A 13487-nucleotide genomic window follows, 5' to 3' on the forward strand; every position below is an offset into this window, starting at 1 on the left:
TTCCAGTCAAAAAGGTGTACATGCTTGTACAACCAGGTTATCACAGGTACCGTATTTTCCGCACTATAAGGCGCACCGGGTTATAGGGCGCACCCCCAAAAAAATAGTCTTTTGTCCGATATTTTCCATGCATAAGGCGCACCGGATTATAAGGCGCTACAATGGGAACGTCGACAAAACAGTCAGATAGTTCAGTCAAACTTATTACCCCCTTAACATTCCAAAAGCTGGCAAAGAAGCAAATACGTGTCGTAGACACGTGCGGATGCGGTGTCCGTACGATGTCACCAAACAAACATTTCTTAGTTTTCATTGCTGGCAACTGTGTGGACAGCAAAGTAAGAATTTTATTGTGCAGCAAAACGGGGTTCTATACTGTGCATATGACAATAAACTCTTTGAATTTAATTTAGTCTAAAAATAGACTCATCACAGAAACATCAAGATTGTTCTAAAACAAGATACCGGGAAAATATTAATCCGCATAGCTCACCTAAGTTCTCTTGCAGCCTTCACGTTCATTAATGATACGTAACCATGGTCTTCTTACAACCGTGAGTGTAGTAAATCCAGGAGAGTAAAATATTTACAAATACAGAATAGTAAAAAAATGTTTTCTCAATGCCGTAGTGCAACCCAACGTGTCATTCACATTCATCTTTTTCGGCCAATTGCAGTCTTTGTTTCGCCCCTTTAGCCTATGCGAGCCTGTTAATGATAAAAAGGGTCCGCCCCCTTTACCTCCGAAAAACTTTAGCCAATAGTGACTGATTCAAATGATGATTAACACATTGGTTAGGAAATGAAACGCCGGTATATAAATCCCAGCATACACCGCGGACTACTTCACCTCCGGGGGAAAATCTAGTCGGCGGCTGCTTGCCTTAGTTGCAAGACTTTGCGACTTAATATTGATCCATATATAAGGCACACTGTATTATAAGGCGCCTGGTCAGCTTTGGAAAAAAATAAAGGCTTTTAGGTGCGCCTTATAGTGCGGAAAGTACGGTATTTATGTTTCCGATCTTAGTCACATTAAAGTCCGAGGGTGAGGTTTTGGAATGCTTTATCACAAAGTACTGACATTTAACAGGAATGTGTTAACTTTTCGTGTACTCGCCTACTTCAGGCCGGGGCACACACGAGAATGATCAACGGTGTCGTTTTATTTTTTTTAAACGGACCGTAATTTGTCCACGGACGACATCTGCACTTCATCACTGGTTTAAAAGCTTTATCTGACTTCAGCAGATTGTAACCTCCCCTATAGTCCTTGCCTTTGATGTTGTTAATTTACTCCATAGTTGAGTCAAATCTGCTGAGGAATGGAAAAAACACTGATGTAAATTGTCTTGTATTGTCTAGTGCCTGTTATTTCATGTTCTTAGTATTTTATTTTTGATTTAACATTGCAAATTAAAACAGGTTGATATGGAGCAAGAACATTTAAAAAAAATGTGGCAAAACTATACCAGACACATGTATATGGAGCAAGTAACATGTCTTATTAATGTAACATATTAATTTGTGTGGGCAGCACGGCGACGCAGTGGTTAGCGTGTGTGCGGCACAGTTCTAAGGTCTTGGGAACCTCCTGCGTGGTTTCAAATCCAGCTCCAGACTTCCTGTGCGGAGTTTGTATGTTCTCCCCCTTGCTTGCGTGGGTTTCCTCCCACATTCCAAAAACATGCTTTTCAGGTGAATTGGCCGGTCCAAATTGTCCCTAGGTATGAATGAACGAGTGAGTTGTCTGTCCCCGTGTGCCCTGCGATTGGCTGGCAACCAGTTCAGGGTGTCCCCTGCCCACTGCCCGATGATTGCTGGGATGGGCTCCAGCACCCCCGCGACCCTACTGAGGATAAGCGGTGCAGCTGATGAGATGAGATGAGATTAATTTGTGTACAACGCGCACTCGTGTATAACACGGACCCCTAATTTTCTTTTTAACCCCTTAACGCCCACCGTTTTTTTTTTTTATAAATGACCCCAGTCACTTCAAATACATCATGCAACATATCATTGGAAAACTCAAACTCTTGGGATTCAAGATATGCTGACCATCACAGAAATATCACGATCAATCTTAAACAAGATACCTGAAATCTATAAAGCTGGTGTAACTTATTATTTACATCTCCTGGCCGTCATTAAATGAGTTGAATGTCCGCAAAAATGCTTTTGTTACATTCAGTGCAATCCACAGAATCTAACTAAAATACTTACTCCAAAAAACAAAATAATGCTGACAAATCAAAAAAAAATCTACCTAAAAGAATGCCTGCATCATTCGTTAGTCCTTCTTGTAACTTGTTCGTTTTGCTCCCCTTTAAAAATGAACATATTCGTAAAATTATTCGCAATATAGTGCTCAGCCTCCGACCTTTTGATTGAAACCACTCTCGGCCATTAGCAAGATTTTTTTCCATGGTCCACAGCCCTCATTAGCCTATACGGGCCTGTTTGATAAAACTGATATCACCTGTAGCTCCGAATATATTTAGCCAGTAGTGACTGATTTGAATGTTGATTGACACACTCATTGTCCAATGTAATTTCCGAAATAATTCTATGCCGTTTTCCAGGGGTGTATTTAAACCAGAGCCGAAAATGAATGTGCCTAAATGGAACCTGGGATCTATTTTTATGCACGATCATTACTCGCAAGTGTGCACAATCATTGATGACTTTGGAAAAATGAGTAAAACATTTACAACTCTTTCACAATTTCTAAGAAATTTACCAATGGTTTTAGTGTTGTAAACTGGTTTTCTCCAAATGGCCACTTTTGGAAATTCCTAAACCTACCCTTAGAAAAATGTGTAGAATACAATGTTTACTTTTTCAGATTGTGATCAAATTTGACAAGGTACCAGGTAAGTCTTCAAACGATTGTCTCACCTGTTTTCCAGCTAAGGTTGCTACACTCATTGGCAGGAATTTAATCGCCCCAAAAAGTTTGGGACAAAACTTCCGTGTCGTACCTTTCAAAGGAGACCAAAACCGTCCATATTCTCCAAACAATTCAAGAACAGCATTCAATTTACTTTGGGTAAGCAGTAAAAAATAGGGCTGCACGACTAAAAAAAATCAAATGGATATTGCGATGTGACATAGTGTAATTGTGTCATCGCAAAACACTGCAGTTTGAGCCTTGTGTGAGCAGACAGCAACCGTAACAAAGATCCCTAGTAAAAGATTAAAGCATGTCAATATGATCAACCCTCGTGTTGTCTTCATTCTATCTATCTCCCCTGGTGTTATCCCTCGAGAGGGGTGACCGACAGCAAGACAAACATACAAAAACAAAGAAAATTTTAAAAAAAGGGAAAAAGTAGCAACAAACACAAACATTTTTGGACCATGGCCAACCCAAATGCCCAAACATCCAAACAGGTTAAGCACCTCTGCACCCAAGTTGGTCATGCTTTCGTCCCTCCAGATGAAACGGGGAAACAAGAAAGCGGCCGTGTCACTCGGGCTAGGGTGAGACAACACACTATTCTGATCAACAGCAGCGCTCGACAGCTTGCGCTGGTTTACCCCTGCCGCATTAATCCGGATTCCCTGCCCATCCCTTAGAACAAGTCTAAACATCCCACTATCCTTTTACAACACCTCTCCACTCATTCCTATCACCAACAAAGAAATCTAAGAACTACTTTTTTGTACTTTTTGTATACAGCTTACATGGAACTGTGAATAAAAATATTTCATTTTTCTACTGTTGCGACCAATCTAGGACAAGTGATAACATTAAAAATTAATAAAATATAATTAATTTTGATTTTTCTGGGTTTTTAAACAACACAGTGGTGGGTCATTTTGACATGAAAACAACAGGAGGGTTAAGTACTCACAAAACAACACAACTAGCACAGAAAATCCCTCCAAACTGAATATCGCATTGAAATTGCAACAATGGTCTGAAAAATCGCAATTACTTTTTTAGTATAAAATTTTGTTCTCAGCTCAAACTAAGTGTTATAAGTGACAAATATTGTTGAAAATGCGCGGTATTAATTAAAACATCACAGTTTTGTCCAGATACATTTGTTGACAATGTAAACTATAAACACAATATCAACATAAAATGTTCAAAGTAATTATTCAATGTCCTTCAAAATTAGATTCATCATCAGATACACCAAAGAGCTGTTTCCCCTGGTGCGCTTTTTTGCGTTTATTCATATTTTTCAGGAGCACTTTGTTTTCTCGAACATTTATCTCTGGTACTGTGAATACATATAGTGCAGTGTTCTCGTTTTCTCGCGTCCCTGGGTCCTAGCGCATCATTTTTGCTAGGGACGCATAGTCTCAAATCAACGTGCGTCCCTGGGACGCAACCTTTTTGCCACAAAATTGTCATTATTACCCGATTACTTTTTTTTAACAAAGATTTACTGCACTCCAAACTTTTCGTCAGGCATTTTCGTTTTGGTCTCGCGGTTCGAGTTTTCATCTGCACGCAGATCTCGGCCAACGAAATCTCGTTGTGGAGTGAAAGGAAGTCCGTCTTTTTTTAGAGAACCGGCTTTTTTGGCTCAACTCATTAAAATGAGCCGGCTCTCAAACGGCTCACTTGCTTTGATGATTGATATTACAAATTATGTTGTATAAAGAAGTTAAGAAAAAAAGGAAGTATAAAAGGAGAAAATAAAAAGGTTTGTGGTTATCCCTTTAATTGGTATATTACCAACAATAATTTGATGCAGAAATAAATTAATAATTTGATGATTAAAACTGAATCAATATATAGATTTATATTATATATTTGTCGCCGATTTAAGATTTCAACCTCGATAACACTAAATTTTGGGGACCCATAGATCTCTGTTGGGACCCGTAGATTTTTGAGCATGCGAGTCCCCGGGACCCATCACTTTTCAGAGGTAAAATGAACACTGATAGTGTGATAAGGAGATATAATCGAATGCCTTTTCATACGTAGTTTGCGATTATGGTCAGCAATATTTTTCGATCGATCATTTACTACCGTAAAGTCTCATGTACATATAACACGCACTCAGACTAATGGGTCAAAGAAATATTCGCTGTACACGAAAAAATACGGTAATACTCTAAATGAAAACGTGATCGTCTACCCACCTGTGTTATGTTTGAGCTTCTCGTCTTTCAACATGCTGTATCCGTCACCTCCGCCTACCAGGTAGGAAGGCAAGACCACCGTGTAGGTTTTCTCCAGGTCCAGTTTTTCGTACTTGGGGACCCTGCACTCCGTGCAGAGAACAAATAAAGATGCCACCCGCTGATTGGGTGGCTTGGAAAGGTCGTACTCCACATGGATGCCTGAAAAGAAAGAAAATTGGATTTGATCAATATTATGCAGTCAGGGGAGGCAGGTGAGGATGTGCCTCACCTGTCTTAAGGGAATTTAAAATGACATAAATATTCAATGGTTTTATTTATTGAGTGGAAAATTTCTTTCTCATTGAACTTCGCATTCTTTGGGTAGCTTTTTTCTTCAAAATCCATACATGTGAATATTATTACAATTATTATTGAATGTATTACTGTGCTGAGTGTCTGCAGATACAGAGTGAGGCATGCAATTCTCTTGACTCATGGCAGAGGGCGATAGTAAGACCAAGGATTCGGATTTAGCGCACACCATAGCCCCAAACTAGTTTAGAATTAGAATTAGTGATAGGATTAGCAGGTTAACAGCAAGTCAAGCTATCCTGCATTTCTTTTCTTGTTCCATGGACTTTTTTTTCATAATGGAGGATTATCAATCGATTGATGATTTTATTCAAAAGGAGCAGCGCATAAATTCAATTTACAAGTTGAGGTAAAACAGTAATGAATATTTCTCTTTATTTGCTACGTTCAAATGTTGAAAAAGATGTAGGTTAATTTACCGTAATTTTTGAAGTAGAAGCCAATATTTCCTTGCTCTATTTAAAACACTGCAGGTTTAAATACGGTGTGGTTTATTTTTTTGGGTGGCAAAACAGCAAGGTGCTCTTCTCTACTATGCATGCACACTATATAGAACACCACAGTGACTCCTGGAAACGTTTGTGAGAAATGAGTCCATGTTTTTGCAAACTTTACTTATATAATGCATAACATGAGCAAAAGAGGAAGGTTGACAGTGCTTGTTTCAATATTTGCAAAGTACTCATGACATTTTAACTTTTTCACCCACAAATCAAGTCATTAATTTATATATCCGTAGTGAACAGCAGTGGAAGTTATTAATAAGAAAATGCTACAATTCTCTTTCTGTATCATTGGTGTCGATGTCAGCTTGCGAATGATCTCTGGTCCATTACTGCGGCAATGACCAATGACAACACCCAAAAAAATGTTAGTGTTGCAATCTGGCACAATTCTCCACAGTGTGATTGCCCGTTTCCATTTTCGCAAAAGTAGGTCAGTATTTCCAGTTTAAAAAAGGTAGCAATTTTGTATCAGTGTCTCAACTAAAATATATATTTTTAATTTAATTGGATTGTAATACAATCAGTGTTGAGCACATTAATTTAAAAAAGTGATTAGTTATAGTTACAACGTCAAAAAATTAACTGAGTTAGTAACAATTACTTTAAAGTGAAAGTAACTAGTTACCAGGGAAAACAACTATTTCTGTTACTTTAAAAATAAGTTGTTATATGTGAAATGCTTTCGGATTATCTGAGCAGGTACATATCCGCGCACAAAAACGTACGTAGACACCAAGGAACTTACATAAACACTCCCAACACCGCAGAAACGTACGTAAACACGCAAAAAAACACACGTCAACACACAAAAACGTACGTAAACACCTCAAAATCTTACAGAAACACGCACAAAAGCGTACGTTAACACACAAAATGTATGTAAACGCACGCACAAAAATGTACGTAAACACCGGAGAAACGTACGTAAACATGCACAAAAGCGTACGTTAACACACAAAAAACGGACGTAAACACCGCAGACGCGTATGTAAACACGCACAAAATAGCACTTCTGAAACGTACGTAAACCCGCGCAAACGCGTACTTTAACACACAAAAACGTACGTAAACACCTCAAAATCTTACAGAAACACGCACAAAAGCGTACGTTAACACACAAAATGTATGTAAACGCACGCACAAAAATGTACGTAAACACCGGAGAAACGTACGTAAACATGCACAAAAGCGTACGTTAACACACAAAAAACGGACGTAAACACCGCAGACGCGTATGTAAACACGCACAAAATAGCACTTCTGAAACGTACGTAAACCCGCGCAAACGCGTACTTTAACACACAAAAACGTACGTAAACACCTCAAAATCTTACAGAAACACGCACAAAAGCGTACGTCAACACACAAAATGTATGTAAACGCACGCACAAAAATGTACGTAAACGCCGGAGAAACGTACGTAAACATGCACAAAAGCGTACGTTAACACACAAAAAACGGACGTAAACACCGCAGACGCGTATGTAAACACGCACAAAATAGCACTTCTGAAACGTACGTAAACCCGCGCAAACGCGTACTTTAACACACAAAAACGTACGTAAACACCTCAAAATCTTACAGAAACACGCACAAAAGCGTACGTCAACACACAAAATGTATGTAAACGCACGCACAAAAATGTACGTAAACACTGGAGAAACGTACGTAAACATGCACAAAAGCGTACGTTAACACACAAAAAACGGACGTAAACACCGCAGACGCGTACATAAACACGCACAAAATAGTACTTCAACACACAAAAACGTACGTAAACACAGGAGAAACGTACGTAAACACGCACAAAAGCGTACGTTAACACACAAAAAACGGACGTAAACACCGCAGACGCGTATGTAAACACGCACAAAATAGCACTTCTGAAACGTACGTAAACCCGCGCAAACGCGTACTTTAACACACAAAAACGTACGTAAACACCTCAAAATCTTACAGAAACACGCACAAAAGCGTACGTCAACACACAAAATGTATGTAAACGCACGCACAAAAATGTACGTAAACACCGGAGAAACGTACGTAAACATGCACAAAAGCGTACGTTAACACACAAAAAACGAACATAAACACCGCAGACGCGTATGTAAACACGCACAAAATAGCACTTCTGAAACGTACGTAAACCCGCGCAAACGCGTACTTTAACACACAAAAACGTACGTAAACACCGCAGAAACATATGTAAACTTGCACAAAAGTGTACGTCAACACACAAAAACGAATGCAAACGCACGCACAAAAACGTACGTAAACGCCGCAGATATGTACGTAAACACACACAAAAGCGTACGTCAACACACAGAAGTGTATGTTAATGCACGCACAAAAACGTACGTAAACACCGCAGAAACGTACGTAAACACACACAAAAACGTACATAAACACACGCATAAAAAAGGACGTAAACACCACAAAGACACACATGTAACGCACCACTATTGACCGTCTGTAACTGCGGGAAAAGAGAACAGATCACCCCATTATCAAAAAATGAAACCGTTACGTAATGGCGTCATTCCCAACACTGAATACCATAAAGTGCCAACATCTATAACCCTGGAACCACTCTTTCAACAAAGAGAAGAATTGTACAGTAAAAAATAACATGCATCAATTCCTGTTCTATGATTCGATAATGTGTCAAGATAATCTCATGGGCCGAAAAAAACCTTTTTGGCCTTGGCTTTGACATATGGTTAACCAATAACAGAGATTGTTGGAACAATGCTAGTTAATGAGAAATAAGAGCATCACCTGACACCTGCAAGAATTTGCCATGCATTCCTCCGTATCGGTCAATGGAATATTCGAAAGCTTTTTTAAGGGTTGAGCCTTTAATCTGGAGCAAGTCCACTGTTTGTCCGAATGGAAAGACGGTGAGGATGTCCTCCATTGTTATTATACCTGAGAGGCAAAAGTCACAAAAAACAAACATAAAAAAGTTGCATCAAAACCTTATAAAGGACTAGAATAATTTGACAAATTCACCATTTTTGTAGCGTTCATCAATGGCAGAGCGAATGGCTCCGCTGTTCAATAAGCATACGGCCACGTGATTCCACTGCTTCCCGTTAGATTCTTTCAAATTGTGGTTGACCTGAAATCACAAAACACACCAAAAATATGAGATTTTCAAACCGTGCTTTTCGACTCTCCTCTGATGCACAAAAAGCGTTTTTAATATCGCCTTAACAATTTCAATTCAAATCAAAGCATCTGCACTGTAAATAATGTAGTGCAAATTTGAACTAGAAGTTGGGGGGTACTGATTATCGCGGGGGTTACGTTCCAAAAAGAACCTGGGATAGGCGAAATCTGTAAATCAAAAGCCTTTATTTGTTTTGTAAAATCCTCTGTGATACAATAAAACCTAAGAACAAACACTTTTTCCAAGCTCAAGAATTTGTTTAACCAAAAACGTGCTGCAGACTGGAAAATAATAATTCTATTTACTTCACAGGACCGTTTGTGTTTTTGGTAACAAGACCACCTGAACAGGGACTCAAACCCTGGACCCTTAATTAAGTCTGATTCTCTATCAACCAGGCGTCTTCTAATAGGTTCGTTGTCCTGTGACTCAGTTTTGGCCTAGTCCCCATACCAGCACTCAATATGCACCTCAATTAAGAATATTGTCTAAAATTTGCTCAGGACTGCCTGTATTTTTGGTACTTAGAATGCCTGACTTGAACACTTCACCCTCAGATCAAAAAAACGAATGCTCTACCAACTGAGCCATCCAGGCTCTCCCAACAAGGTCTCTATGATTTTTGACACAAAATAATAGCAATAATATGAATATATATATATATATATATATATATATATACATATATATACATATACCGTAAATTACGGACTATAAGCCGCTACCTTTTCCCCAAACTTTCAACCATGCGGCTTATTCAGTGATGCGGCCAATTTATGTAATTTTTCTAATGGCCGCCAGCGGCGCTCGAGTACAAAAGGTAAGATTTAGATCGGTGGAATATATGCGCCGAGGAAGACTGCAACTTCACTAAAACTGGCCGCATGCGAAAGGCAACTTTTTCGCAAGTCTGCCAGTGGATCCTGACAGCGTGGGGCAGCATCAAAAAAATCCACCATCACCAACGGGTTCTGAAAAGCCGGTCTGCTGCGTGACAGAGAGGAGGTGACACCAGCGACAGTGAAGGCACGAGTGAGGCTGCAGGAGCGTGGGACGACGCCTATATGACACTGTTTCTTTCCAACACTGAGGAAGACTACTTTGATGGCTTCAGTTGTAAGGAGGAAGATGAGGACGGTTTACCGTGATTTTTACAAGTACGGTATGTTTTTTTTAACAGACCTGTTTACTGTTTTGCGAGCATGTTGCTAGCGTGTTGCTACCATTAACTGCCCTGTGAGGCACCGTTTGGGATGAAAGTTATATTATTATTATTAAAGCTTTGAAAACTTTCTCGGTGCATCGTCTTTCTTTGTAAATATGTGTAACCATGTATAATATGTATTTGCAACTGTATATTTTTGTAATGTGTTTATTTGTATTTATTTTGGACACTTATTCTGATATGTCTTGCACGGGCAAATTAAAAAGAAGGGGCGTAACAAACACGGGGTGACGGGAAGTGGGGACCGGTAAAGGTGAGTGTTTGTGGACACGGCGGACAATAGTGGATATATATTTTTCCCACCCTTACCTTTGGAAATATAGTTTTTTTTTCCTTGGATTATTTTCAACGGGACCCGGACTCTGCAGATCTGCACCAAACCTTAAGTACCGGTATCATTTTTCATTCATTTTGCCGACTGTGATTCTTGGACTGTGTACTTTAATGAAGGACATTGAATTTCAGTCGCGGGACTTAATGTCCGGTCTGGGTTAATATGGTGTTTGTGACACATCCTATTAATGTGGGCGCATGCGGCTTGTATTAAGGTGCGGCTTGTGTAAGTACAAAATCGGTTTCCCTCTTGAAATGTGGTGGGTGCGGCTTATAATCAGGTGCGCTCTATAGTCCGGAATTTACGGTAAATATATATGTTCATTGGAGCCCCACTGTATATTTTAAGACATTCTTCAGCAAAACCGTGAAGTCCGCACTCCAGACAAAACCTAATTTTTTAGTGCATTCTATTTCACACAAATTACCTAACCGGATTAAATAAATAAAACATATGAAACAAGAATAATGCCAGAGCATGTGTCCCATATCAATATCTATGACACTTTAAAATCGTCTTCCTCCCACAGCTACTTAAAATCATGAAAGCTTATTTTCACTTTCCTTTTTTTCATGAATAATAGTTTCAAAACAAGGTGCAAGAAGAGTGATTTAGTTAAAATGTCCCACAAAAACTACAAACTGTAGTAGGCCCATGTGAGAGGGCAAGAGGAGCGTTTTTTTGTGTGCAGAAATCCAGCCACCCCTACTAATCAAATTGCTCAGTGCATTTGGCAAGCATTGTTTGATGTTTACAGTTTGTTCTGTGGGTTTTTTGCCATTAAGTGTCTCAAAAGTAAACACATTATTTATTGATCTTCCGTATAAAGGATTCCCTAGGAACGTACAGCCCAAACAGGGTCTGTTGGTGCACACTTTGACTGTAAACTGCAGTTGAGACTCTGCCCTTTGTATACTGGGACGAACAGTTTATATTATCAGCGTTCGACTTCGACCCAGGACCCCCAGAGAAAAAGTTTGATAATCTAGCAACTGAGCTACACAGGCTCCACCAACAATGTATCTGTCCTAGAGTTCAGTTTTTGACTAAGTCCCTTTATCAGATTAATAGAACTCAATGAAGAATATCGTAAAAATTATCTTCAGGAATAATTGGGTTTTTTGGTAATAAGAATGCTTGAACAGGGACATGAACCCTGAACTCCAAAATTAAAGGTCTTATACTCCACCATCTAAACTGTCTAGGCTCTAACGAAGATTTATGGACTTTGATGAAAATCTTGGTCTTAATTTAGCTGAGGTCTAATTGTGTTTTTGGAAAACAAGTGCACCTGAACAGGGACTTGAACCCTGGACCCTCAGATTAAAAGTCTGATGCTCTACCAACTGAGCTACTCAGGCTCTGCAACTGAACCCTTTTCCCAGAGTCTAGTCCCTTCACCGGTCAGGGATCTCAATAAAACATTGCATAATTATTGCTCATGGCTGTTTGTGTTTTAAGATTTACCGTATTTTCTGGACTACAAGGCACACCTAAAACCCCCAGACTGTCCAGAAATTCGAAAGTACGCCTTATATTGGTGTCATTACTGCACAAGGTTTTACGGTTTACTACCATTTTTTGTGCAATCATTGATCAATCACTAACAATGCTGACAAAATCACAAAACATTGTATGCAACGGGATTTGAACGCGGGTCATGACAGGGAGAGCGCCAACACAATCCACTGAAATCGGGTCTGGGATTCACTGAAAACTGTCCGGCGACTCACTTTTGGGTTACGACCCACCAGTTGAGAAACACTGATCTAGTGGATAAGTTTAGGAACCCTCACCGCCGCGAACCAGGTTCGTTTCCCATTACTTGCAATGTGTAAATGTCATCTCGTCTCATCTCATCAGCTGCACCGCTTATCCTCAGTAGGGTCGCGGGGGTGCTGGAGCCCATCCCAGCAATCATCGGGCAGTGGGCAGGGGACACCCTGAACTGGTTGCCAGCCAATCGCAGGGCACACGGGGACAGACAACTCACTCGCTCAGTCACACCTAGGGACAATTTGGACCAGACAATTCACCTGAAATGCATGTCTTTGGAAAACGGGAGGAAACCGGAGTGCCCGGAGGAAACCCACGCAAGCACGGGGAGAACATACAAACTCTGCACATTTAAGCCGGGAGCTGGATTTGAACCCACGCAGGAGGTTCCCACGACCTCAGAACTGTGCCGCACACGCGCTAACCACTGCGCCGCCGCGCTGCCATGTGTAAATGTGATCAGCTATATTTTCGAGTGATAAATCATTTCACGTTTAGATGAGGTAAGTGTATAAAGTGTTAAACACGAATGAACATTTTAGCTTTTACTGTAGTTTAATTTCATGTGCCTTATAGTCCGGTGGGTGTGCCTTATGTATAAAATATATATGACAAAAGACTATTTTAGGAGTTGCACCTTATAGTGCAGAAAATACGGTACTCATTGTTGTGTTTTGGTCTCCAGTGACCCATTCCAAGGTTATTCAATGTAATAACTGATGTGTCTCAGGGGCCATAAAATCAAAAAATAATGGGAACGTATGGTTTTGGTTATGGTTTGTTAAGATGTATTGACTCTATTGAGTCATCTTTCTTTCTTTTTGGTGGTCAGGACTGAATAAGACCCCGGCTCCAAATTGACCTGTTAGCGCTGCCAATTCCTAGGACAACATGATGGTTAAACTGAAAGGAAAGTTACAGTTACTGAAAAATCGATTTAGAATTGCGGTTATGTTCCGACGTAGCAATAACTATTGTTTATTGGCCCAACTCTTATTAGGTGATTACCTTCCT

General features: G+C 39.9%; 1 protein-coding gene and 1 non-coding gene across 2 annotated transcripts in view; both read right to left on the reverse strand.

Annotated features, from left to right (window-relative positions):
- nt5e (5'-nucleotidase, ecto (CD73)) overlaps positions 1 to 13487 on the reverse strand; it is a 30073-nt gene that overhangs the window by 3327 nt on the left and 13259 nt on the right. Inside the window, exons 6-8 of the mRNA XM_088355017.1 lie at positions 8979 to 9087; positions 8745 to 8894; positions 5107 to 5307 (exon numbers count right to left, since the gene is read on the reverse strand). Of these exons, the coding sequence (XP_088211143.1) occupies positions 5107 to 5307; positions 8745 to 8894; positions 8979 to 9087 (460 nt within the window). The remainder of the gene's footprint in view (positions 1 to 5106; positions 5308 to 8744; positions 8895 to 8978; positions 9088 to 13487) is intronic.
- trnak-uuu (transfer RNA lysine (anticodon UUU)) lies at positions 11986 to 12058 on the reverse strand. Its single transcript has one exon. It is a non-coding gene; the product is annotated as a tRNA-Lys (tRNA).

The sequence above is a fragment of the Urocampus carinirostris genome, chromosome 15 (assembly GCF_059441175.1).
Source record: "Urocampus carinirostris isolate Australia breed hairy pipefish chromosome 15, RoL_Ucar_1.0, whole genome shotgun sequence".
In the NCBI taxonomy this organism is placed as follows: Eukaryota; Metazoa; Chordata; class Actinopteri; order Syngnathiformes; family Syngnathidae; genus Urocampus; species Urocampus carinirostris.